The sequence below is a fragment of the Myxine glutinosa genome, chromosome 3 (genome assembly GCF_964187855.1).
Source record: "Myxine glutinosa chromosome 3, kmMyxGlut1.1, whole genome shotgun sequence".
In the NCBI taxonomy this organism is placed as follows: Eukaryota; Metazoa; Chordata; class Myxini; order Myxiniformes; family Myxinidae; genus Myxine; species Myxine glutinosa.
Genome location: NC_136263.1, coordinates 62817028 through 62844432, shown reverse-complemented (window position 1 = coordinate 62844432; position 27405 = coordinate 62817028). Strand labels below are relative to the sequence as shown.

The 27405-nt window shown below is 44.3% G+C and overlaps 1 protein-coding gene across 2 annotated transcripts in view; it reads right to left on the bottom strand.

Annotated features, from left to right (window-relative positions):
* Positions 1–27405, bottom strand: part of TBC1D32 (TBC1 domain family member 32) — a 192385-nt gene that overhangs the window by 125743 nt on the left and 39237 nt on the right. For both annotated transcript variants that reach the window (XR_013622840.1, XM_068110762.2), the window contains exons 6-8: positions 23554–23622; positions 3170–3295; positions 2946–3024 (exon numbers count right to left, since the gene is read on the bottom strand). Coding sequence is in view for 1 of the 2 variants with exons in the window: in XM_068110762.2 (XP_067966863.2) it covers positions 2946–3024; positions 3170–3295; positions 23554–23622 (274 nt within the window). In the remaining variant the exon portion in view is untranslated. The remainder of the gene's footprint in view (positions 1–2945; positions 3025–3169; positions 3296–23553; positions 23623–27405) is intronic.

Genomic DNA, 27405 nt, shown 5'->3' with positions numbered 1-27405 from the left:
CGCTTGGTAATTGACTACTCGCAGACGATTAATCGGTTTACGGAATTGGACGCCTACCCGCTCCCGGGATTGGATTCCCTGGTCCGACAGGTGGCACAGTACCAGGTGTACAGCACGTTAGATATTCGTAGTGCGTATCATCAAATTCTGATTGCTGCCGCCGATTGCATTTACACTGGCTTTGAATCCGGTCAGCGGTTGTACCAGTTCACATACTTGCCTTTTGGAGCGACAAATGGGGTCTCATGTTTCCAGAGGGCCATAGATGACATGATTGCTAAGGAACACTTAACAGATGTCTTTGTTTACTTGGACAACCTAACGGTTTGTGGGTACGATCAAGCTCATCATGATGCTAATCTGCAGCGCTTCCTCAAGGTTGCGTGCGAGTACCGTCTGACGCTGAACGAAGCTAAATGTTGCTATTCGGCATGGACAATAGACCTCCTGGGGTATACCGTGACCCAGGGCACCATCACCCCAGACAAAGAGCGGCTGCGACTGTTGCTCGACATGGCCCCTCCACATGATCGTGCTTCTTTGAAGCGTGACCTCGGGCTGTTTGCACATTATTCAAAGTGGGTCCAAAATTTATCCGAAAAGCTTCGTCCCCTTGTGGATTGTAAAGTGTTCCCCATGTGTCACGCCGCCAAGGTCGCCTTCCATGGCCTGAAGTCGGACATAGTTGGCGCCACTGTGTCGTCTATAGATGAAAACATTCCCTTTGTTTTGGAAAGCGATGCGTCGGACCACGCAATAGCTGCCACGCTCTCTAAAGGAGGACAACCTGTGGCCCTCTTTTCAAGGACTCTCTCCCCCGCGGAGAGATGTCACTCGTCGGTCGAAAAAGAGGCGTACGCCATTGTTGAGTCTATTAGGCGTTGGAGACCGTACTTGCTTGGCAAGCGTTTTGAGGTCATCACTGATCAGCAAAGTGTCGCTTTCATGTATGATACTCGCCATGCCCAGTGCATTAAGAACGAGAAAATCACTCGGTGGCGCATAGAATTAGCAGATTATTGCTTTCGCATCAAGTATCGCCCGTGGGTGGGATAACCTCGTAGCGGATGCACTATCATGACCAGCGGTGTACGCGAGTCTCACCTCCTTTGAGGATCTGCGTGTTCTTCATGAAACGTTGTGCTATCCCGGTGTGACTGGTCTAGCTCATTATGTGCGCTGTCGCAATTTGCCCTACTCTGTTGAGGACATTCGTCGTCTATGTCGCACTTGTCCCGTTTGCGCTGAATTAAAACCACGTTTCTATAAGCCGCAGATGGGTACACTGATTCAGGCTACTAGGCCGTGGGAGAAACTGTCTATGGACTTCAAAAGGCCCCTACAAAGGGCTTCGAGTCTACCTGCTTCGGGTAGTCTACCTGCTTCGGGTAGCTCTCGCTACCTTCTCACGATAGTGGACAAATTCAGCAGATTCCCTTTTGCTTTTCCGTGCAATGACATGACCGCTGGGACGGTCATCCGGTGCCTGCAGATTTTGTTTTCCATGTTCGGGAATCCGGGCTATGTACATACCGATCGAGGTGCTGTGTTTTTGTCCCAAGATGTGCGAACCTTTTTGCTCCAGCGAAATATCGTTTCTAGTTCTACCACTCCGTACAGGCCCCAGGCGAACAGTCAGGTGGAAAGATTTAATGGCATGATATGGAAAGCCATCACTCTCGGCCTTAAGACCCACGGACTAGGACGAGACCGATGGACTTGGATGGTACACGGGGCGTTAAACTCGATTCGGACTTTATTGTGTACCGCTACAAATCAAACTCCTCACGATCGTCTGTTTCGTTACTCGCGCAGTTCAGGTGCCATTCAGCCTTTGCTTGGCTGGCTTGCCGAGCCCGGACCGGCTTCTCTCAAACGCACGGTTCGCCCGAGTAAGTATGACCCGCTTGTTGACAAGGTTCATATTCTCCAAGCCAATCCCGACCACGCTCGAGTGCTGTTGCCCGACGGACGCGAGTCTACTGTTTCGGTGCGTCATCTTGCTTCGTGCGGGGATGCCGCTTGGCCGGAGCTCAGTCCGGGGAATCCGATGGGGAATTTGCCGTCAACCCCGCCTCCTCATGCGCCCGATCCGATCGAAATTGAGGTTCCGCCGCCATCACCCGAGATAGGCGGTTATCCCGGTGAGGGTGAATTCAGACATGCGGTTGAAGCCCCTGACGTGTATCAAACGCGCATCGGGAGAGAAATCCGCCGTCCCGATCGCTTCGGCTGGGATTAACATGGCTCGCTGCTTTACGTAATCATCTGCTCTCTAAAGTATTTACCACACTTCTATATAGCTTGCAAGCTTGATTCTAAACTTTGGACGGAGTGTAGTTTTACCGCTGGGGAGAATGTCTTCAAAGCCATGCATGCTACTTTCGCATGCTACTTTCCGCCGCTGCGCATTCGTTATAAAGATCTTAGACATTAAGCGCAGCGACCACTCCTGTGACATATATTGTGTGCATGTCTAGATTGGTACATAGAATCGCTTTGCTCAGCGCTTGCTTGTGATTGGATATTATACCCATTATTGATTCAGATGCATGCTGAATACTGATGTTATACTTGTTGATTTCTTCCACAGGTATTGCTAGGGATTGATTTCGATTAAACTCATGATCTGAGACATTGTTGTATCTTTGATTTCTACAACATCCTTCGTCTGTTTTCACATCTGTCTGTGTGGACGTCCCAATGTAGGAATCATAGTTTTATTTTGCCGTGTTTTATTTTGTACCGACAATGTCTTTAATAAATCCGTTGTTACAGGTTGTCCTGTTCTTGCTGAATAAAGCCTACGGTGTATGATCTCTAACGAATAAAGTGTGTCTTTTCAACACTCCCTTCGGCTTATCTCCCAGCTACCGTAGAGTAGCAATGCCTATAAAGCCTCTACTCTGTGCCATACAGAACTGCTATGCCATGTCTCGCCTCACCAAGGCTAATGTAGATCTCCTTGCAGATGATAGGAGATGCACCTGTGAATATTCGTGCATGTAGATGAAGACCTTGTTCCTGAAAAACATTGGCCAAGCCAAGTCAAACACTAGGTCAAGGAAAGGTCAAGGTCACATTTTAAAAGTTTCTACCAATTTTTTTTTTTTTTTTTTTTTACAATTCACATTTAAATAATGGTCGTTATCTGCACCTACACTCATACCCTCAGCTCAGAATCAGGGTCTGAAAGAGCAGAATGCAGTGCCAGGCGCACAAAGCTCCAGCTCTCTCCGCTTGACATGTCAGAGGCCATGACTGTAGAGAGGGCATGAAACGCTTTTCTTCGCACCTACAGCCGACAAGTACACTGCATATGTACACCACAAACATACACCTACACAGTATAAATACAAAAAGTGCAGTGTAATCAATATTTTTTACATGCTGAACAAATCATGGTTATGGCCATCAAAAGGACACATGAATGAGGTACTCACAATAGTCCAAAACATGCCAAGGTCATTTTTTATTTGTCACTATATCAGCATATATATATATATATATATATATATATATATATATATATATATATATATATATATATATATATATATATATATATATATATATATATATATATATATAATATATATAATATATATATATATATATATATAATATATATATATATATATATATATATATAATATATATATATATATATATATATATATATATATATATATATATATATATATATATATATATATATATAATATATATTATATTATATATATATATATATATATATATATATATATATATATATATATATATATATATATATATATATATATATATATATATATCCAGGACCCAGGACTCATCGCCAGTGATCACTGTGTTGAGGAAGCTGGGATCGCTGTTCACAGTCTCCAGCATGTCCTGTGTGATCTCCAAACGGAGTTGCTTCTGCTCAATCGTTAGCAGCTTTGGTACGAACTTCGCTGAGATTCTCCTGAAGCCCAAATCCTCCTTCATAATGGAATGAACGGTGTTGAATCTTGCGGATCATTTCCACTTGGGAATTGCCAAGCTTTACACAAAATTTGATGCAGTAGCGTTGTTCAAGTTTTTCCGTCATTTTGTCAAAAACGAAAATCCGACGGCGCTCACTTACATGTCCTCACTCATCGGCGGTCTGCCGTCGAATGACAGCTTCTGCAGGTGGAAAAAATTCACGCGTGTGCATTAGGATCGCCTACATACGTGCACCAATCAACGCCTCCCTAGCTTCTTTTTTTTTTTTACGCACGAAAAATAAAGGTCGGATACTTTTTGAACACACTACGCATATATATATATATATATATATATATATATATATATATATATATATATATATATATATATATATATATATTGTTGCGGATCTCAAACGTCGGCCTCCCCCTTATGAAGGGGGGGATTAATCCCCTTGTCTTTTTACGAGCCGACGTGATCCGGGGCTATCACGTTCCTTCTGGTCGGTGTTAAATAGGGTTGTAAGCCGAATTAGTCTTATTACCTAAGTACTAACACCGGCCGTGAAGCAAGGAAATAACCCCACCTGAACCACGGCGTTAGTGGACACGCTGAGCGAAAGCGAGCCGCGATTCGGGCCGTTAACGGGAACTAACCCGATTGGAGCGGTTCTTAATCGTGCCACGCTTACCCAATGGAGAAATCACTAAGACGGTCGAATTAAGAGGAAAACAGGAAGAACAGGTAATTTATTTACAATTGTATGGGAAGGAAGAGAAGTACACACTTTGTACAAATAAGAAGAGGAAAAAGAAGAGCAATGTACAGGGAAGAAGAAGAAGCAGATACACAGGGCAGCCTTATACAGTCTTACTTATCCCTGGACACGGGCCCGCTCGCACTCAGACTCACTCTCAGACTCACTCACACGGGGTTTGTAGATGGTCGGGTTGAGGGTCCACCGATGGCGTCCACAGCCCACTCCGGTCCCCGACTCGTACCACGAAGCAGCTGGTGATGGTAGACGGCAGGCAAGATCGCCCCGTGTCGGTGGCGCGGATCGGACAATTATACTGGGGGGGATCGGTAAGCTGGCGATTATACTGCATACGTAATAGTTGTACCGGTGCCTTTATACGCGCTCCCGGTATCGCTCGGTACAATGCGCCACTTCCACAATGATGTCACCAAAGCCAAGCCAAGCCCCAGTTCCTTGCCACTGCCGTATGCACGCTGGTCCTTGGACAGTCCTTCAATACCACATAAGTTCTCTTGGTAAAACGCAATCGTGCAAGTCCTCCTCATAACTCGAGCGCCTGCCTCTCCCTTCTCATAACTGTTCAACAGAGGACCCCGGCTCATAACTGAGGTGGGGGCCTCGCGCGAAGGGTTTTATTGCCACGCCCAGCGAACCCTCTGGAATGTCCAGCCACACCCTGTCAGGCGATGTCGCCTCAGCCCTGGTTGGCTGATGGGGTCTTACCGGCTCCGCCCTTGATGGCTGCCTGACGTGGCCACACCCCCACCCTTGCGCTCCACCCCCTTTTCGGGCCTTACCTCGTGGCATTTGGGCAGGTTTGAGCGAGCAACTGGCAGCTAACGCTGCCGGCCCAACGCGAGGGGCAATGGGGTGCAGACAGGATGGTGGGCAATGGAGCCGATTGGAGGGAGGGCTGCAGACTGAACGGGGCCTACTCTTATTTGTTTTACACAACGCAGATGATAACTATTGGAAATGGCCTTATCTCACATATACTAAGAAATAACTAAAGTTCTAAGGTGACCTACGTGTTGCTCGTGGCCTAACTATGGGGTGCAACCTTTAACCTTTAATGATGTTAACTGTGTGGGTTCTCAAAACCGCAACAATATATATATATATATGAAGGGAGAATATACAAATACTGTATATACATATATATATATGTATTATATATATATATATATATATATATATATATATATATATATATATATATATATATATATATATAGATATATATACATTGTTGCGGAGATGAGGACTGTATATTTTTTGATTGGGTGCTGTACTATTATTATTATTGTTTATTCTGCGCCCCCCTACCTCCGGAGCTGTGTAAAGGTGAAAGGGCATCCCATAATTAGTCCACAAGCATACACAACAGCCAAATAATAGAATACCCCTGTTGATAGTTATCTCTTATTCTGTGTTTTAGGGTAAGGCTGTGTCTCCCATTAATAGAAGTACTCCATTGCACCAAGTGAAAGAGAATAGATCCCCTTTCCTTCCCATCCCCAAAATCTCCATTTCCTTTTACACCCTCTTCCGTCATTGCCGGGCCTCGATTGCCGAATTACCTCCCCTCCAATAACCGCCATTGAACATGTGCTCGAATCGGAGAAGAAAGGCGTGCCCGCCCGTCGTCATCAAGGGGGGAGCCAGAGGGTCGCGCGACCAACCAGGGCCGAGGTGAGCACCCCGATGGGCGTGTCCAAAAGGCCAGCGGCTTAATCGCCGGAGGCGCTATAAAAGGCGCGCACGCAAGAAGCAAGTGAGTTGGTCGTCAAGGGAGAGAGTCGTGAGGAGTCAGTCAGTGGAGTCGGTGGTCAGTTGGTTGCGTTGGTTGCGGTGAGGAGTCGGTGGTGGTGGTCAGTTGGTTGCGTTGGTTGCGGTGAGGAGTCGGTGGTAAAGAGTGAGTGGACCAAGAACGAGTTGAGGGTTTGGACCAGACGAGTCGGACAAGGCCTGGCAAAGCACGCGACGTCCACAGCAGCCACAACAGCAGCTTGGGGGCCTGAACGGCGGTTTGGAGCAGGGCCGTGGAGGAACGGCGGCTGCTAAACGCGCCGGTTGTGCTACAGGACCCCCCTTGGACCTCCCTCTCCCTCCAGCCATCCACCTCCTGCCATTCCATCCTTCTTGTGTACGTGAGTTTGTTCTGTTTGTTCTGTCCTGGGTTAATTAAGTCTGTATAAGCTAGTATTTTCACTGTGTCACCTGCGTCTTATGTGTTGTAAATAAACTTGATTGCTCCTTTTTGCTTATGTGTGTAAATAGTAAATAAATTCAGTAGTATTTCCAACCTTTTTGTCTTCTTCTTCTTCTTCACATCCGTGTCGCCTTTGTCTTTTCCCTATTGACTAGCTGCGGTGCGATCCGGCCAACGTTTGGGTGGAATCGGGTTCTAATCGGGGAGTAACTGTTCGGACGCGGTAATACCAAACCGCTCGGTAAAATAACATCTAAAACCGCGTCTGTAACAATATATATATATATATATATACACACACACACACACACACACACACACACACACACACACACACACACACACACACACACACACACACACACACACACACACTACTTATACAGTATAGTATACACATGCACCCATAACCTTTTGGTGAGTCTTGGACCATTGTGAGCATCTCATTCGTACAATTTTTTGAACACCCAATGTACAAGTACTTGTAACTAATATACCACTATTGTGTCACTTCAATGTCCTCTGTCATGTGGCTATTATCAAAATCCTATTCTGACCGTATCAGTTATATTGAACCATAAAATATTTTGGGAAAGAAATAAGAAAGAAGCGTTTTCAGTTCTCAAAACACACACAAACACCTCTCTCTCCCCTTTCCCTTGCCTTTTACTATCAAGAAAGTGTTGTTCCAGATTTTCGGTTGAAAATATTTTCTGACTTTTCAAACTTCTACCAAATCAATGAAAACTCTTTCATTTCATTCAAAAGTCTTCGAAGTTTTCAGACTTTTCAAAAAATGAAAACTTTTCAGATTCAAACTTCTTCAAATAAATGAAAACTCTACAAAAAAAAAGTAGAGGAAGAAAATTTGTTTTCCTGGTCAAATTAAACACGTGTTTTTAAAACACAGCTTTATGCTCCATCCTTGATCATGGCAGATCACCATCATCTTATGTAACCCCCCCAAAACATTCCCTATTGTACTCATTTTTACTCTCGTTAACGCTATACATATCACAAAGTTTCCTGCAACAGCTATTGCCTGTTTGACCAACGTGTTTCTCAACCCTATATTGTTAATATTGCCCCCATGTAATATTGCTTTAAGGCCCAGTACATGTTTTTAATGGACGTGGACATTGAGCAGATATTTGTCAAATGTACAAAGCTGTTATATTTGAATACAGGTATCAAGGTTAATGGAAGAGCTGAATATGCATTTAATTATTTCACAATAATTTCTTCTTCAAAACACAAATAAAAGTGGCAAATCTTGTACAGTCTTGTGTTGTGTTTGCGTAGTCACATGATACACGAGCAGATCGCGGGTCATGTGACCTACCTTGGCACTATTGAGTTTCCGCCATGTTGGCTACAATGGAACATTTTCTGTGACGTCATATTCCAGGTAGCCGCCATTTTGGAGGTGAAGAGAAACAACCAAAAGAACATCTAAAAACGATCTTTGTGAATTTTTGTTAAATGCATGACTTCTAAAAGTGACTTCTAAAACGGCTTCAAACTATGTTAATACCTTGGACAAAGTGAGCAGAGAGGGATACCGTGGCAAGATTAATCTAATCAACGACACAGATCCCTACAATATTGACAAAACCGAGTGGTCTGGTGACATCGAGAAGGGGGCAGGTGTCACGTATTCAAACATTGTAAACTGTCTGTTGTATTCAACGAGTGCTTATACCCTAAAGCAACTCAAATTGTACAAAGGACTGGAGGCATACAATCAGTTTGTTTGTGGATGGGTTCGGGATGTAACCATGTACGTGGTCAATTAACTTTGTGTACATACAGCGAGAACAAGTACTGTACCATGGAAAACAGAATATTACTTGTATGAAAATCCAAATTTATTTTCTATTTTTATTTTTTACAAGTATCTACTTCCACCAAATAAGGTGGATGGAGGTTATGTTCTTCACCCCTGCTTCTGTCTGTCTGTTTGTCTGTCTGTGAGCGGGATATCTCAAAAAGTTATGGACGGATTCGGCCGACATTTGGTGGGCAGGTTGGGTGTGTGACAAGGATGAATTTATTCGATTTTAGTGAAGATCCGGATCCAAATACTAAAAAACAAATAATGCCTCCAACCCCAAAGACATGATGTTTTCGGGTTATCCATCGGTCCATACGTATATGCGTACATCTGTCCGTACGGGCTAAACCTCGTTTTTCTCAGCAACCACATGTCCTATTGAGACAAAACTTTCAGGGTATGTCTGACACTCATGTAGAATGTTTTTATGATAATTGTGACGTCTTAGATCACGTGGTATGGCAGCTATCTTGGTTTAAACGCAAATAATAATAAAATTATTTCTTGGAAATCGATTTTTTTTTCTTTTTCTTTTTCTTTTTTGGATACAAGATCGAGGCTCGTGAAAGAGCTAACATTAATCACACAAAAAGTCAAACCGACACATAAAACACAAAAAATAAGGGGAGCGGTAGACAAGATGGGGAGAGAGGGGGAAGGACACAAACACAACATTTGAGAGCAGGGACATCGGGAGAAATGTGGGAGGGGGAGGGCTTGGGGGGAGGTGGGAGAGGTATAAAACATATGAACACTGCAAGGACTTCCAGGAAAGAAGTTGGAATTTCAAAAAAAAAAAGTGTATCTGGGGTGAATTAGTGGGGGTAGAAAAGATCAAGGTTTTGGATGGGGGAAGATAAGAGATGGTGGTGAACAGCTGTTTTAAAGACCTGGAGGGAGGAGTGGGATTGAAGGGAGTGGGGGAGTTTGTTCCAGAGGCGGGAGAAAAGGGGAATGAAAGAGTGAAGGTGAGCAGAGAGCCTAGATTTTGGCAGTTTAACCATAAGAGGGTTGCAGGCAGATCTTGTGCGACCTGAAGGAATATTGGGGGGACAGAGCACAGAGAGAGCTGGGGGAGCAAGGCCGGAGAGGAGTCGGTAGAAGACAGAAAGACCACCAACCTGCCTGCGGTGAGTGAGTGAAAGGAAAAATCGCTGAATGGAAAAAATTGAAACTTGGCACATTGTCAAGTATTCCCAATGTGGAAGAAAAGCCCGATAATGATGACATTGAAGGAGCTGTGCTCCCACGTAATCGGAAGAATGGACGCGACAAAAAGCTGGAATTCGTCCGAGTTTCTTTAATGTCACAAAACAACTCGGGTACTCTGAAAAGCCCGTTTATCGGGCAGCAATATATATACACACATTATCCCGGAGCGTTTGCCCGGGAAAGGCGAGAGGGGGCGTGGCCGGGCGTCCTGGCAAGTCGAGGGCGGGCATGCCCGGGCGTCCTCGACGAGCCCGGCATGGTGATCGCTCCGCGTCCTTGGTAGGTGCAAGGCGATTGTGTAAACCCAGCGGTAGCCGCTACACACGTCCCCCCAGAATCGACTTGCACCGGCAGGGTCAATTTGAGGGGGGTCCTGATGACCCGGCCGAAGCGACCCCTGGCGGGTCGTGGGGGGGGGGGTTCCGGTGTGGTGGTGGGCGGTCGAGTGGGGGGCACCGTGGACGAGGGGCGGCCTCGCCGCGGCGGAAGGGCCAACCGTGGCGGTTGGTCGATGTCCACGTGCACCGGCTTGAGGCGGTCCACCGCAATCCGGTCCGACCTGCCGCCGATGTCGATGACGAACGACTTGTCGTCCCGTCGCAGGACCCGGAAGGGCCCGTCGTACGGCGGCCGGAGTGGCCCCCGATGTGCGTCATGACGCACAAAAACGTACTCCGCTGTGCGAAGCGCTGGGGGGACGTAGGACTGGGGGTCACCGTGGTGGGATGTCGGCACGGGGGCAAACCGTCGGGTGGCCTCTTGGAGGTCCGAGCGCTGGTGAGCTGCGGACCAGGGACTGGTAGCGTCGGGCACGAATTCGCCCGGGACGCGTAGCGCCTGGCCGTAGACAAGCTCGGCGGTGGATGCCCGGAGGTCCTCCTTGGGGTCCGTGCGGAGGCCCAAAAGGACCCACGGCAGCCGGTCGGCCCAACCGCCGTCTTGTAGGCCGGCCATGAGCGCGGCCTTCATGGAGCGGTGGAATCGCTCGCACAACCCGTTGGCTTGGGGGTGGTAGGCCGTAGTACGGTGGAGCTTGACCCCCAGGTTGCGGGCGACCGCGCCCCACAGCTCGGAGGTGAACTGCCGTCCGCGGTCCGACGAAATGTCCGCCGGTGCGCCGAAGCAGGCGACCCAGGTGGCGATGAAAGCCTGCGCCACGTCGGCGGTGGTGGTGGAGACGAGGGGAACGGCCTCCGGCCACCTGGTGGTCCTGTCCACCATGGTGAGCAGGTGTGTGAACCCCCGTGATGGGGGGAGGGGGCCCACCAGATCCACGTTGACGTGGTAGAAACGTCGTTCGGGCACGGTGAAAGGTGCCAGCAGGGCCTGGGTGTGTCGGTGGACCTTGGCCTGTTGGCAGGCTGTGCAGGTGCTGGTCCAATCGCGGATGTCCCGTCGAAGGCCGTGCCAGACGAATCGCGCCGACACCAGCTTCTGGGAAGCTTTCCGGCCCGGGTGGGAAAGGCCGTGGAGGGAGGCGAAGATGCGGCGTTGCCAGGTAACGGGCACGATGGGGCGAGGCTGGCCTTGGGAGACGTCGCAGAGCAGGACAGTGTTTGCAAAGGGGATGTCGGCCAGGCGGAGGCCCGTGTCCGCCGCCCGGAGGGCTTGCACCATGGTGTCGGTGGTTTGGTCCGCCGCCATAAGCGCGAAGTCCACGCCGAGGTGGACCGCGTTCGCGCTGGCCCGAGAAAGACAGTCGGCCACGGCATTGTTTTTGCCGGCGACGTGCCGGATGTCCGTGGTAAACTCCGACCCGGCGGAGAGGTGGCGCTGTTGGCGGGCCGACCACGGCTCCGTGACCTTGGCCATTGCGTAAACCAACGGCTTGTGGTCGACGAACGCCGTGAAGGGTCGGCCCTCCAGGAGGTGGCGGAAATGGTGAACGGCCAGGTGTAGACCGAGGAGCTCACGGTCAAACGTGCTATATTTGAGCTCGTTCGGCCGGAGCTGCCGGCTGAAAAAAGCGAGTGGCTGCCAAACCCCGTTCACCCATTGCTCATGTACGGCGCCCACCGCGTAGTCGGAGGCATCCGTGGTGAGGGCGATGGGAGCGTTGAGCACCGGGTGAGCGAGCAGTGTTGCATCGGCGAGGGCCCGCTTTGAGCTTTGGAAGGCCGCGTCCATTGCTGCGGACCAGACGATGTCGTGCTTGGCCGGCTTGCCCCAGAGGGCTTCGTAGAGGGGCCGCATGAGTTGCGCAGCGCGGGGCACGAAGCGGTGATAGAAATTCACCATTCCCAGGAATTCCTGCAGGGCCTTTATGGAGCGGGGACGCGGAAACGTGGTGATGGCCTCTACCTTGGTTGGCAGCGGCACGGCCCCGTTCTTGGTGATGTGGTGGCCCAAAAAATCAACGGCCATCGTGCCGAAGTGGCATTTGGCCGGATTGACGATGAGGCCGTGCTCGCTGAGGCGCCCGAACAGTGTTCGGAGGTGGAGGAGGTGCTCGGCCCGGGACGTGCTGGCGACGAGGATGTCGTCCAGGTAAACGAAGAGGAACGGCAGGTCACGCAGCACGCCGTCCATCAAGCGCTGGAACGCCTGAGCCGCGTTCTTGAGGCCAAACGGCATCCGTAGGAATTCGAATAAGCCGAACGGCGTGATGACGGCCGTTTTAGGGACGTCGGCCGCCCTGACAGGTACCTGGTGATATCCCCGTATGAGATCGATTTTTGAAAAAATGACCCGTCCTGCCAGACGGGCGGAGAAGTGTTGGATGTGTGGGATCGGATACCTGTCGGGGGTGGTAGCGTCGTTAAGGCGGCGGTAGTCGCCACATGGGCGCCAGCCGCCCCCTGGTTTTGGGACGATGTGTAGTGGCGAAGCCCACGCGCTATCGGAGCGCCGCACGATGCCGAGGTGTTCCAAAGCGTCGAACTCGGCTTTGGCCACGGCGAGCTTGGCTGGGTCGAGGCGACGGGCTCTGGCGTAGACCGGCGGGCCGGTGGTTGGTATGTGGTGCTCGATCCCATGTCGTACTGCGACGGCCGAAAACGTCGGCCGCGTGAGGGCCGGGAACTCCGTGAGCAGGCGAGCAAACTCGTTCGCCGCCGGGAGGGCGCATGCCCGCTCGGTCGGAGCGGAGCTGCTCAATGTGCATACCAGGGAGCTGAAGGTCTCGGCGTTGATGAGGCGACACCGTTGGATGTCCACCAGCAGTCCGTGTGCGCAGAGGAAGTCGGCGCCTAGCAGAGCCATGGGCACGCTTGCGGTTACAAACGTCCAAGTAAAGCGTTGGCCACCGAAGCAGAGGGTGACGTTGCGCGGGCCGAAGGTGCGGATGGCCGATCCGTTGGCCGCAACCAAGGAGGGGCCGCAAACCGCGGACTGCCTGTCCTGATCAGAGGCGGGTATGACACTCAGTTGGGCGCCGGTGTCGCACAGGAAGCGCCGTCCGGACGCTTTGTCCGTGATGAAAAGTAAGTTGCCCGTGTGGCCGGTGCTCATGGCTGGTAATGAACGCCGGCCCGGCCGTTTCCCGGCCTGCCGAAGGTGCACGGGGGTCGGCATGTCCGGGCCTTCTGTCCGAACCTGGCATGATAGTAACACCACGCTTGGTCAGGTGGAGGCCCCGGTCGTCGTGCTGGAGGTGGTCGGCTCGGCGTAGCGGCCGCCAATTGCGTCGGCAGTTCGGTCGTCGACCGTGCCGGGTGCTCGGGTGCCATGGGCGTTGCGTCGGACGGCGGTGGGCCCCAGGTCGCTGCTGCAATGCGTTGGCCTGCCGCGGAGATCTTGTCGGCTTCCCTGGCGAGGGCGCGGGGATCCGTGATCATCGTGCTCGCCAGGGCGAGGCGTACCGGGCTAGGCAGCTGACGGAGGAACAGCTCCCGGAACAGGAATGCCGGAGAGTGCTCGCCGAGCAGCGAAAGCATGTAGTCCATTCGCTCGGACGGGCGCGTGTCGCCGAGCTCGGGCAGGTCGAGCAGGCGCCGTGTGCGTTCCGCCGATGAGAGGGCGAAAGCGTCGAGGAGGAGCTTTTTAATCGTGCCGTATTTGTCAGCGGCTGGCGGGCTCTCAAGGAGGCTCAGGGCGCGGGCCGCGGTGGCTGAACCGAGCGCCGCTACCACATGGTGGAAGCGGATGTTGTCGGCCGTGATTCCTCGCAGGGCGAACAGGGTGTCCGCCTGGGCGAACCAAACCGCCGCGTGAGCCTCCCAGAAGGTAGGCAGTTTAAGGGCAACTGCCGTGTCCATGTCGGTAGGTCACCAATGAAGGAGCTCCCACGTAATCAGAAGAATGGACGCGACAAAAAGCTGGAATTCGTCCGAGTTTCTTTATTGTCACAAAACAACTCGGGTACTGTGAAAGCCCGTTTATCGGGCAGCAATATATATACACACATTATCCCGGAGCGTTTGCCCGGGAAAGGCGAGAGGGGGCGTGGCCGGGCGTCCTGGCCGCGGCCTGGCAAGTCGAGGCCGGGCATGCCCGGGCATGCCCGGGCGTCCTGGACGAGCCCGGCATGGTGATCGCTCTGCGTCCTTGGTAGGTGCAAGGCGATTGTGTAAACCCAGCGGTAGCTGCTACAACATCATAGGTGAAATGGTATACCAACCATAAATGTTTTAATCGAACGCCTTATCCTAAAAATCTGAAATTGCATACACATGACCCTTTTGTATTGAAATAATAAATTTATGACATCATAGGTCACATGGTTTGGCAGCCATATTGGATTGAAGGAAAAGATTAAATAATTCTATATCAAAAACTACTTACCCTATGATGCAAATAGAGGATTCACCGTCAGTATGGCCACAAGTGTATTTGCATGGTGTGTGTCATTCGCATGGCTGAGATGAATAATCTTATTATAATAGAGCAAACGTATATGGTGATGTTTGTATGTTTATTTGTGACCAAAACGTCTTCTTCTTCTGCTTCTTCAAAAAAAATTAACACCCAAAACACAGTCCGTGAACTCTTAATTACGTACTGTTGGAATATATATTTTGACCCTTTAGACACCTCAGACCTTTGACGACCCTTTAAGTCCCCCAAGACCCCTGAAGACCCAAAATACCCTTAAAGACTGCAAAGACCCAAAATACCATGAAGACCCACAATACCCTTAACTCTTCGATGCAGGCGTCAAAAACCCTACATAAACTCAGCCATTGGGCCTCGGAGGCCCAACTGCTGTATTCGTGTAATGTTTTATTTTTTTTTGTACACCGCATCTTTCCTATGCCATCTCCAGGCGCTGCATAACGTCATTGCCGGGCACCGAAGGGGGCTCGGCAGTGACGCACGCTGAAAGGGAGTACTGAGTTTTCACTCTGGTTGTTTGTTTTCTTGCTTTCTTGTTGTACACCGCATCTTTCCGATGCCATCTCCAGGCATTGCAAATCGTCATTGCCGGGCACCGAAGGGGGCTCGGCAGTGACGCACGCTGAAAGAGAGTACTCAGTTTTCACTCTGGTTGTTTGTTTTATTGGTTGTTTTCTTTCTTGTTGTACACCGCACCTTTCCTATGCCATCTCCAGGCAATCGTCATTGCTGGGCACCGAAGGGGGCTCGGCAGTGACGCACGCTGAAAGAGAGTACTCATTTTTCACTCTGTTGTTTGTTTGTTGTACACCGCTCCTTTCCTATGCCATCTCCAGGCATTGCAAATCGTCATTGCCGGGCACCAAAGGGGGCTCGGCAGTGACGCAGGCTGAAAGAGAGTACTCAGTTTTCACTCTGGTTTCTTGTTTTCTTGTTTTCTTTCTTGCTTTCTTGCTTTCTTGTTTGTTTGTCCGGACGATATCTCAGCCATCCTTTGAGCTAGGAAGCTGAAATTTCGGCACAATAGTGAGCAAGTCCTTTGTCAAAAACGGTATTTTTTTTTTTGATTAATCAATAAATTGAGGAGTTATTTAATTATTAGCGATTAATTAAGTACTTATTTAATTAATCAAATTTCCTTTCTCTTCTGACCATTAACTCAGGCACCTTTTGAGTTAGGAAGCTGATATTTGGACATGCCAATGACCAGGTGATTTGGCTGCAAAGGATATTTTTGATTTATTAATTAATCAATTAATCGATTAATTATTTAATTATTCGATTAATGACCAAAAATTTTTCTTTTTTTTAAGTTACAGATTCTGATGAAATGGTGGTAGTTTATGTGTTCTCTGACCGAATTGATTAATAATTTAATTTTTTTATGATTATTATTTCTTTATTTTCATTATTAATCATTTATTTATCTTCTTTCTCATTTGGCCAATATCTCAGGCACCTTTTGAGCTCAGAAGCTAATATTTGGACATGAGTGACCAAGTGATGTGGCTATCAAGGATATTTTTGATTTATTGATTAATCATTTCATCTATTAATTATTTATTGATTAATCGATTAATTATTTATTGAGTAATCAATTAATTATTTAATTTTTTATAAATGACTTATTTAATTAAATTTCTAAAAGATGCATCTTCGGATGAAGCACTAGTGGTTTAGTTATGCAATTAGCCAATTGATTATGAAAATATTTTGTGATAATCTTTTATTGATTTAAATTATACAATTAATCAATCAATTAGTGTACACCTCTCCCTCCCAATGCAGCCTCAATGAGCTCAAACAGGCGCCCCGGCAATGCCGCGCTGCAGCATATTTAATTAATTGGCATGGGGCGGTGTACTTTGAATGTATGTGTACTTGTCTTGTTTGTTTTCTTTCTTGTTTTCTTTCTTTCTTTCTTGTTTGTTTGTTTGTTTCCCTGGTTGTCCGGACGATATCTCAGCCATCCTTTGAGCTTGGAAGCTGAAATTTCAGCACAATAGTGAGCAAGTCCTTTGTCAAAAACGGTATTTTTTTTTTTGATTAATCAATAAATTGAGGAGTTATTTAATTATTAGCGATTAATTAAGTACTTATTTAATTAATCAAATTTCATTTCACTTCTGACCATTAACTCAGGCACCTTTTGAGTTAGGAAGCTTATAGTTGGACATGCCAACGACCAGGTGATTTGGCTGCAAAGGCTATTTTTGTTTATGAATTAATCAATTAATCAATTAATCGATTAATTATTTAATTATTCGATTAATGACTAAAATGTTTTTTTTTTTTTAGTTACAGATTCTGATGAAATGGTGGTGGTTCATGTGTTCTCTGACCGAATTGATTAATAATTTAATTTTTTAATGATTATTATTTATTTATTTTCATTATTAATCATTTATTTATTTTCTTTCTCATTTGGCCAATATCTCAGGCACCTTTTGAGCTCGGAAGCTAATATTTGGACATGAGTGATCAAGTGATGTGGCTATCAAGGATATTTTTGATTTATTGATCAATCAATTAATCGATTAATTATTTAATTATTCGATTAATCACTAAAAAAAAAAAATTTCTTTTTCAGTTACAGATTCTGATGAAATGGTGGTGGTTTATGTGTTCTGTGACCGAATTGATTAATAATTTATTTTTTCATGATTATTATTTATTTATTTTCATTATTAATCATTTATTTATTTTCTTTCTCATTTGGCCAATATCTCAGGCACCTTTTGAGCTGGGAAGATAATATTTGGACATGACAGTGACCAAGTGACATGGCTATCAAGGATATTTTTGATTTATTGATTAATCATTTCATCAATTAATTATTTTTTTAAATTTTAATGACTTATTTAATTACATTTCTAAAAGATACATCTTCGGATGAAGCACCAGTGGTTTAGTTATGCTATTAGCCAATTGATTATGAAAATATTTTGTGATAATCTTTTATTGATTTTAATTATACAATTAATCAATCAATTAGTGTACACCTCTCCCTCCCAATTCAGCCTCAATGAGCTGCACTGCGGTATTGCCGGGCGCCGGAGGCGCCCCGGCAATGCCGTGCTGTAGGATATTGAATTATTTGGCATGGGGGCGGTGTACTTTGAATGTATGTGTACTTGTTTGCTTTCTTGTTTGTTTGTTTGGTTGTCCGGACGATATCTCAGCCATCCTTTGAGCTAGGAAGCTGAAATTTCGGCACAATAGTGAGCAAGTCCTTTGTCAAAAACGGTATTTTTTTTTTTGATTAATCAATAAATTGAGGAGTTATTTAATTATTAGCGATTAATTAAGTACTTATTTAATTAATCAAATTTCCTTTCTCTTCTGACCATTAACTCAGGCACCTTTTGAGTTAGGAAGCTGATATTTGGACATGCCAATGACCAGGTGATTTGGCTGCAAAGGATATTTTTGATTTATTAATTAATCAATTAATTATTTAATTATTCGATTAATGACAAAAAATTTTTTTTTTTTTAAGTTACAGATTCTGATGAAATAGTGGTAGTTTATGTGTTCTCTGACCAAATTGATTAATAATTTCATTTTTTTATGATTATTATTTATTTATTTTCATTATTAATCATTTATTTATTTTCTTTCTCATTTGGCCAATATCTCAGGCACCTTTTGAGCTGGGAAGCTAATATTTGGACATGAGTGACCAAGTGATGTGGCTATCAAGGATATTTTTGATTTATTGATTAATCATTTCATCTATTAATTATTTATTGATTAATCGATTAATTATTTATTGAGTAATCAATTAATTATTTATAAATGACTTATTTAATTAAATTTCTAAAAGATACATCTTCGGATGAAGCACTAGTGGTTTAGTTATGCGATTAGCCAATTGATTATGAAAATATTTTGTGATAATCTTTTATTGATTTTAATTATACAATTAATCAATCAATTAGTGTGCACCTCTCCCTCCCAATGCAGCCTCAATGAGCTGCACTGCGGTATTGTCGGGCGCCGGAGGCGCCCCGGCAATGCCGCGCTGCAGCGTATTTAATTATTTGGCATGGGGCGGTGTACTTTGAATGTATGTGTACTTGTTTGTTTTCTTGTTTGTTTGTTTGTTTGTCCGGGCGATATCTCAGCCATCCTTTGAGCTAGGAAGCTGAAATGTCGGCACAATAGTGAGCAAGTCCTTTGTCAAAAAGGGTATTTTTTGTTTTTTGATTAATCAATTAATTGATGAGTTATTTAATTATTAGCGATTAATTAAGTACTTATTTAATTAATTAAATTTCATTTCTCTTCTGACCATTAACTCAGGCACCTTTTGAGTTAGGAAGCTAATATTTGGACATGCCAATGACCAGGTGATTTGGCTGCAAAGGCTATTTTTGATTTATTAATTAATCAATTAATCGATTAATTATTTAATTATTTGACTAATGACAAAAAAATTTTTTTTTTTTAAGTTACAGATTCTGATGAAATGGTGGTGGATTATGTGTTCTCTGACCGAATTGATTAATAATTTGATTTTTTAAATGATTATTATTTATTTATTTTCATTATTAATCATTTATTTATCTTCTTTCTCATTTGGCCAATATCTCAGGCACCTTTTGAGCTCAGAAGCTAATATTTGGACATGAGTGACCAAGTGATGTGGCTATCAAGGATATTTTTGATTTATTGATTTATCAATTAATCAATGTATCGATTAATTATTTAATTATTCAACGAATTACTAAAAAAATTTTTTTTTCCCCAGTTACAGATTCTGATGAAATGGTGGTGGTTTATGTGTTCTGTGACCGAATTGATTGATAATTTAATTTTTTAATGATTATTATTTTTTTATTTTCAATATTAATCATTTATTTATTTTCTTTCTCATTTGGCCAATATCTCGGGCACCTTTCGAGCTGGGAAGCTAATATTTGGACATGACAGTGACCAAGTGATGTGGCTATCAAGGATATTTTTGATTAATTGATTAATCATTTAATCGATTCATTATTTATTGATTAATCGATGAATTACTTATTGATTAATCAATTAATTATTTAATTATTTATTAATGACTTATTTGATTAAATTTCTAAAAGATACATCTTCGGATGAAGCACGAGTGGTTTTGTTATGGTATCAGCCAATTGATTAAGAAAATATTTTGTGATAATCTTTTATTGATTTTAATTATACAATTAATCAATCAATTAGTGTACACCTCTCCCTTCCAATGCAGCCTCTATGAGCTGCACTGCGGTATTGCCGGGCGCCGGAGGTGCCCCGGCAATGCCGCGCTGTAGGATATTTAATTATTTGGCATGGGGGCGGTGTACTTTGAATGTATGTGTACTTGTTTTTTTTCTTGGTTGTTTGTTTGTTTGTCCGGGCGATATCTCAGCCATCCTTTGAGCTAGGAAGCTGAAATGTCGGCACAATAGTGAGCAAGTCCTTTGTCAAAAACAGTATTTTTTGTTTTTTTATTAATCAATTAATTGATGAGTTATTTAATTATTAGCGATTAATTAAGTACTTATTTAATTAATTAAATTTCATTTCTCTTCTGACCATTAACTCAGGCACCTTTTGAATTAGGAAGCTGATATTTGGACATGCCAATGACCAGGTGATTTGGCTGCAAAGGCTATTTTTGATTTATTAATTAATCAATTAATCAATTAATCGATTAATTATTTAATTATTTGATTAATGACAATTTTTTTTTTTTTTTAAGTTACAGATTCTGATGAAATGGTGGTGGTTTATTTGTTCTCTGACCAAATTGATTAATAATTTAATTTTTTTATGATTATTATTTATTTATTTTCATTATTAATCATTTATTTATCTTCTTTCTCATTTGGCCAATATCTCAGGCACCTTTTGAGCTCAGAAGCTAATATTTGGACATGAGTGACCAGGTGATGTGGCTATCAAGGATATTTTTGATTTATTGATTAATCAATTAATCAATGTATCGATTAATTATTTAATTATTCGATTAATTACTAAAAAGAAAAAATTTTCCCCAGTTACAGATTCTGATGAAATGGTGGTGGTTTATGTGTTCTGTGACCGAATTGATTGATAATTTAATTTTTTAATGATTATTATTTCTTTATTTTCATTATTAATCATTTATTTATTTTCTTTCTCATTTGGCCAACATCTCAGGCACCTTTTGAGCTGGGAAGCTAATATTTGGACATGACAGTGACCAAATGATGTGGCTATCAAGGATATTTTTGATTAATTGATTAATCATTTAATCGATTCATTATTTATTGATTAATCAATTAATTATTAATTTTTTTCTTAATGACTCATTTAATTACATTTCTAAAAGATACATCTTAGGATGAAGCACTAGTGGTTTAGTTATGCTATTAGCCAATTGATTAAGAAAATATTTTATGATAATCTTTTATTGATTTTAATTATGCAATTAATCAATCAATTATTGTCCACCTCTCCCTCCCAACGCTATCTCGATGAGCCGCGCTGTAGGATATTTAATTATTTGGCATGGGGGCGGTCGGTGCACTTTGAATGTATCTATACTTGTTATAGTTTTTTTTCTTTCATATCCTTTTTCAATCGAAGTCGATGCCCATACAAATTCATGGATGTGTATTTGCTCAGAAAATGTGAATCATTGATCGTTTTAGTAATTAGTTAGAAGAATCCCATACAAGTAATGAATCTTATTTTTCTTTTTTTGCAAAAAAAATATTTTGTTCTTGGTTTTTCAACTTTTTTTTCTCTACAAAGTTGAGGCTCATGGAGGATTTGCTCAAACAATATGATTCACTAATCCTTTTATTTAGAATGTATTTGTCCACAACTGTCAAAAATCCCACACCTATGCAGCCATTGGGCCTCGGGGGCCCCACAAATGTATTCGTGTAAAGTTTTTTAATTTTCATATTTTTGTCGCTGAATTACTTGTAATCAAGTTATAGGAGCATAAAATGAGGCTCATATCAAGAAAATAATGATATAACATAGTAGTACAACAACATTTATGCGGGGCCTCGAAGGCCGACGGATTTTCAGGTTATAAGTAAAGAATGAAGATTTTCCGAGCCTGAATGAAATTTTTATTTACTAGGGCATGCCTGTACTATATCTATATCTAAAATTATATCCCCCCCCCCCCCTCTATTTACATGAAATGGTTTGGTCCAAAGCGAACGGCTTGCGAGTACGGTGACAATCCCCCCCCTCTATTTACATGAAATGGTTTGGTCCAAAGCGAACGGCTTGCGGAGTTTGGTAAAGAAATCGCCATAGCATGCACAAACGCGCAGGAAAGCGAAAGAATCGCAAATTAGTTTTAATTAGTTTTAAAACATCGTTTAACGCCAACATAGCGGCAACATAGTTTGCCAACGTGAAATAAATGAATACGCTCTCAAATGTGCCGTCCGAGGCAGAGTCTGTTCGCCACGTTCGGCACACGTGATAGCTCGCTGCTCTCTGATTGGTTGAATCGTTTTTTGGACATAGCTCGGTAACTACTTCTCCGATTAATATGAAACCTTGAAAAGGCACATCCTCGGGTCCCCAGCAATATACCTGGCAAGTTTAAAGTATATCGGACCCGTGGTTGTCGAGAAACAGCGGTCACAGACATACAGACATACAAACATACAAACATACAAACATACAAACATACACACAGAGATTACTGGAATTATAGATAGATTTATGTCACTGAATTTTGTGCAACAACATGAAAGTCGGTGAAAATGAGGCTCATTCCCCCCCAAAAAAATAAAATAATAAAATATCGTACAGGACAGTTTTTGCAACAAAAAAAAAACCTTGTGGGCCTCCCAGGCCCAATCACTGCATCCAAGGGTTAAAGACCCAAAGGACCCAAAATACCGCAGAGATCCTTAAAGACTCAGAGGACCCAAAACACCCCGAACACGCCAAAATCCCTCGAAGACCCAAAACACCATGAAGACCGAAAACACCACGAAGACCGAAAACACCACGAAGACCCAAAACACCCAGAAAACCCAAAACACCCTGAAAGACACTCAACACCCTGAAGACCCTTAAAGACCCCAAAATACCAAAAAGACCCTGAATACCCTTAAAGGCCCTGGAGACCCAAAATACCACCGATACCAAAAAGACCCTTAAAGACCCAGAAGACCGAAAAGACCCTTAAATACCCAAAATACCCTGAAGACCCAAAGAAAACCGAAGATCCAAAAGACCTTTAAAGACTCTGAAGAACCAAAATATGCCAAAGACCCTTAAAGACCCAGAGGAACCAAAAGACCCAAAATACCCCAAAGGCCCAAAATACCCTGAAGACCCCAAAGACCCAATTTAGGCCGCTCTCCCCCCCAATCACCATCCACCCATCCCCCCTCCACCATTCCCCTACTTCCCCCCACAATCCCCAATCCACCATCACTACCACTAACCCCCACCCACCATCCCTCACTCCCTGAGAAAGCAGACATGGTCAAAGATGCCTAACCCTCTGAAACGACGTGTGGTGAGGCACGCGGATCGCACCGAGTCGTGCTAGTAAAGAAAATCGAGAATTAAACAGAGGTGATTATAGGAATTCAGAAGAAAAAAAAAACTTTCAGTTTTGTACCACAAGCGATATAAGGAAAAAATCCAATTTTTACAAAGGAAGTATTCGATTGTGCATGGTAAAAGATAAGCTCAGGATTTAGCTAAAGCAAACAAAAAACATTTTCACCAAAATAAAAATGCAAAAGTAAACAGTGTACCAGAGATACCAAAAATGTACCAGTGGTACCCTCGCCTTACCATCAGTGGCTGCTTTGGCTCCAGGTCTTTGGCCACTTGGTGTAGCTCTTCCAGGTTCAGGAAAGCAAACTGTTCACAACCATACAGTACAGGACAAACTCAAGATCCACATATGTGTATACTTCTTTCATATTTTATATACTACTGTGTGTGTGTGTGTGTGTGTGTGTGTGTGTGTGTGGTCATGTGACCATGGCTAACACAAACCCCAAGTTCCACTAGATGTTTTACCTCTGAAGATGAGCCGGGCGGTGAAAGGTCACATGAATGTAGCAACAACTGTGTTCATGTAATTACTTTTAACACCAGATTGTAATTTCATCTCACATCCATGCTGCTAGCGGAAAACATTCTGCAGTGAATCAGGTGTTGGGAATTCCCCGATTCACGTTTTGGTATTCAGCCAAAGATGGACGATTTATTACCAAATGACAGTCTCATTCACAAAGGAAGGTTTATTAAGCCACATGGGGGAAGGAAAACAAACCTCACTTAACCTGGACAATTACAGCCTGACCCCTACTTTGTTATATGCCATAATGAGACTGACACAAATAGAAGAAGAAAGATGCACAGAAGGAAAGATAAAAGAAGATAAGTATGAATCCAGCCTGTTAACCAGTATGAATCCAGTCTTTCCACAGATTCTCAATGGGATTCAAGTCTGGGCTTTGGCTGGGCCACTCAAGGACTTTCACATTCTTGTTCTGAAGCCATTAAAGTGTTGCTTTGGCTGTATGCTTGGGGTCATTGTACCGTCTTCACCACAGTCTTAGGTATTTTGCACTCTGAAGCAGGTTCACCTCAAGGATTTGCCTGTATTTGGCTCCATTCATTGTTCTCTCTATCCTTACAAATCCCCCTGTCCTTGCCGCTGAAAAGCATCCCCGTAGCATGATGCTGCCACCAACATTCTTCACGGTGGGGATGGTGTTAGATTGGTGCTGTGCTCGGTTTCTGCCAGACGTAGGGCTTTGCATTCAGCCCAAAGAGTTAAATTTTCATCTCATCAGACCACAGAATCTTTTGCCTCATGCTCTCAGAGTTTTTCACTTGCTTTTTTGCTAACTATAGGCATGCTGTCAAAGGGCCTTTTTTCAGGAGTGGCTTCCATCTGGCCACTCTCCCATAAAGCCTAGATTTGTGAAGTGCTGCTTCGACTGTTGTCCTTCCGGCAGATTCTCCCATCTCAGCCAAGGAACTCTGTAGTTCTATCAGAGTGGTCATTGGGTTCCTGGTCACCTCAATGACCAAGGTCCTTCTTGCCCAGTTGCTCATTTTGGTCGGATGGCCAGCTCTAGGAAAAGTCTGGTAGTTCCATATTCTTTCCGTTTCCTAATGTTGGAGCCCACTGTGCTGTTTCAAACTTTCAACACTCTAGAAATTGTTTTATACCCTTCCCCAGATCTATGCCTCCTCACAATTCTATCTCAGAGTTCTATGGACAACTACTTGGACTTCATGGTGGAGTTTCTGCTCTGACATGCACTGTCAACTGTGGGACCTTCTATAGAAAGGTGTGTTTCTTTCTAAATCATGTCCAATCAATTGAATTGGACACAGGTGGACTCCAATCAAGTTATAGAGACATCTCACAGATGATCGAAGAAAAATGGATGCACCTGAGCTCAATAGGGAGTGTCATAGCAAAGAGGTTGAATACTTATTGACTGAAGACTTTATAGCTTTTCACTTTTAATTAATTTATAAAAAATTCAAAAAGATAATTCCACTTTGACATTATGGGGTATTAGTGGGGCTGCTTAACTGATGAATTGTGCCTTTTCCCTTAAAAGCATGAAACTTGGCACATGGCTAGAATACCCCAAAAGAAAGATTTTTAGTCCAGGGGGCATCTCCAATTTCACCCCATATGGCGGCCATCTTGAAATTCAAGATGGCCGTCATACAAGACCTGTTTTGATGAATATCTCCATAATTAGAACAGCTATCTAAATGGTTGCAGTGCCTACACCTACATTTTTAGGGTCTAGGAATCCAATGGTAACATAAAATATTAAGCAGTCATATGAAAATATTAATTTTGCATAGTATCATGCATACTGGGAATGCATATAAATACTCTTAACAGGTTGGCATTCTTCAGTGATTAAAAGTGTCTTTGACATCGCAGACTGTAACTGTGCCATCTTGTGGTTTTCTAGTCTTTGCTGCATTCTCCATCACATGCGCAGAGAGAAGTACAGGGAAGTGCAGCTTTCTTACACCGACAACGACCAGTACATCCTTTTTTGCACCCACACTTAACAAGTTCATTGCAGATCTTTGCAGCCTCTGGAAGTGTTGTCCATATTGGTTTGAACTGGCCAGCAGACGTTTTTTGCCAACCCCATTCAGTGGGGCTTGGTAGATCAGGCTTAGCATGCAATGCTTGTCCCCAGCATAGTGTGCCTTGGTATACTGCCCGCTTTACGTGCTGCACAAGGGCATCATGTGTTGGTGGAATTGATTCCACAGGTCTGCCCTTCTTTGCAAACAGTTTCTTTCGTACAATGTTAATGTCAGTAGCAGTACTTGTGCGATCATACAACAGAATAACAAATCTCTCAATGACGTTCATGCAGGTTTCAGTTATCTCTGTGCTCTGGTGGCAAATTTCTGCTAGTACCTCTGTGAGCTCAGGGAATGATTCCCACACATTCCATGCAGTTACCTTTCCATGCCCATTAAACGCTGAAGAAGTGTCACACCCTGTTAGTGCATGAAACATGGGGAGGGCTTTAGATTTCTCAGGGCCAAGAGCTGTGGCTATATCATGTGCAGAGATAAATCGCATGTTCTTGCCTGTCCCAAATTGTAACCATATCATCACTGAAAGCTTCTGGGATGCTGTAACTGCAAGCACGACAACATCTGTGTCCACAGTTTGTATGAGGACCTTACTATGCCCTCTCTGTGTTGCATCAGCAGCATGTAGGAACATCCGACCATCTGCCTCTTCCTGAGTGCACGGGGAGAGTGATTCTAGATCAATGCGTGGTGGAGCAGTAAGAACCTCTGTATTAAGTGTGACAACTAGCTCCTTGCGCTGGTCTTCAAATGATTTAATTGTTTCATTGGAAAGGAAGCTGAAGAGTTCACGCTTGTTTTCATCAACTCGAAGAAAGTTCTGCCACTGTCCAGGAATTGCAACTGAGGTATCTACTCGTCGGCGAACCCCCTTGCCACGCTTTTCACGGGTCATGCTCTTAAGGCTGTCGGGTAGGTAACGGTCCCACACCAGATCAAGTCGGGTTGCAGATTTGTACTGTGAGAAAACAAATGGGATGAAGACCTTTTCGGCATATTCGCCAAATGTTTTGACTGTGCCAACATCGGGCTTTAGCTTTTGAACAATTACTGCCCCGTCAAGTATGACACATGTCACCTCTGGCATCTGTGTGCTTGATGGTGAAAGTTCCTCTAAGCAGTCCAAAAGGTCGCTCTTTGTACCAGGTCGAAGCTTCCCATCCTTGGACAGAGATGGAGGGAAAGATTGATTTTCATGACGGAAAAATTCATCCAGGTTTCCCTCGCGGGTTTGACAGGCAATATAGAGGCGAGAAAACAGTTGAACATCACTCTTCAATGAGGCTACCTTGTGTTTATGTCAGCTGGTCTGTTACTGATGAGCTGCCCGGAAATTATCCAGAACTTTAGGGTGTGTCTTGTGCAAGTCCATCATATCACACAAATGGATTGTGACCCATCTTGCATAGTGCGTATGGTAAAGAGCAAAGAACCACGGAAGAAGCTCCCATAAAGCATCAAAGTACATTTCAAAGTCAGCCTCCCTCAATGAGCGCACAAAGGTCAGGATGCTGTTCTCCAATGCCATCGTGAGACTCCAGT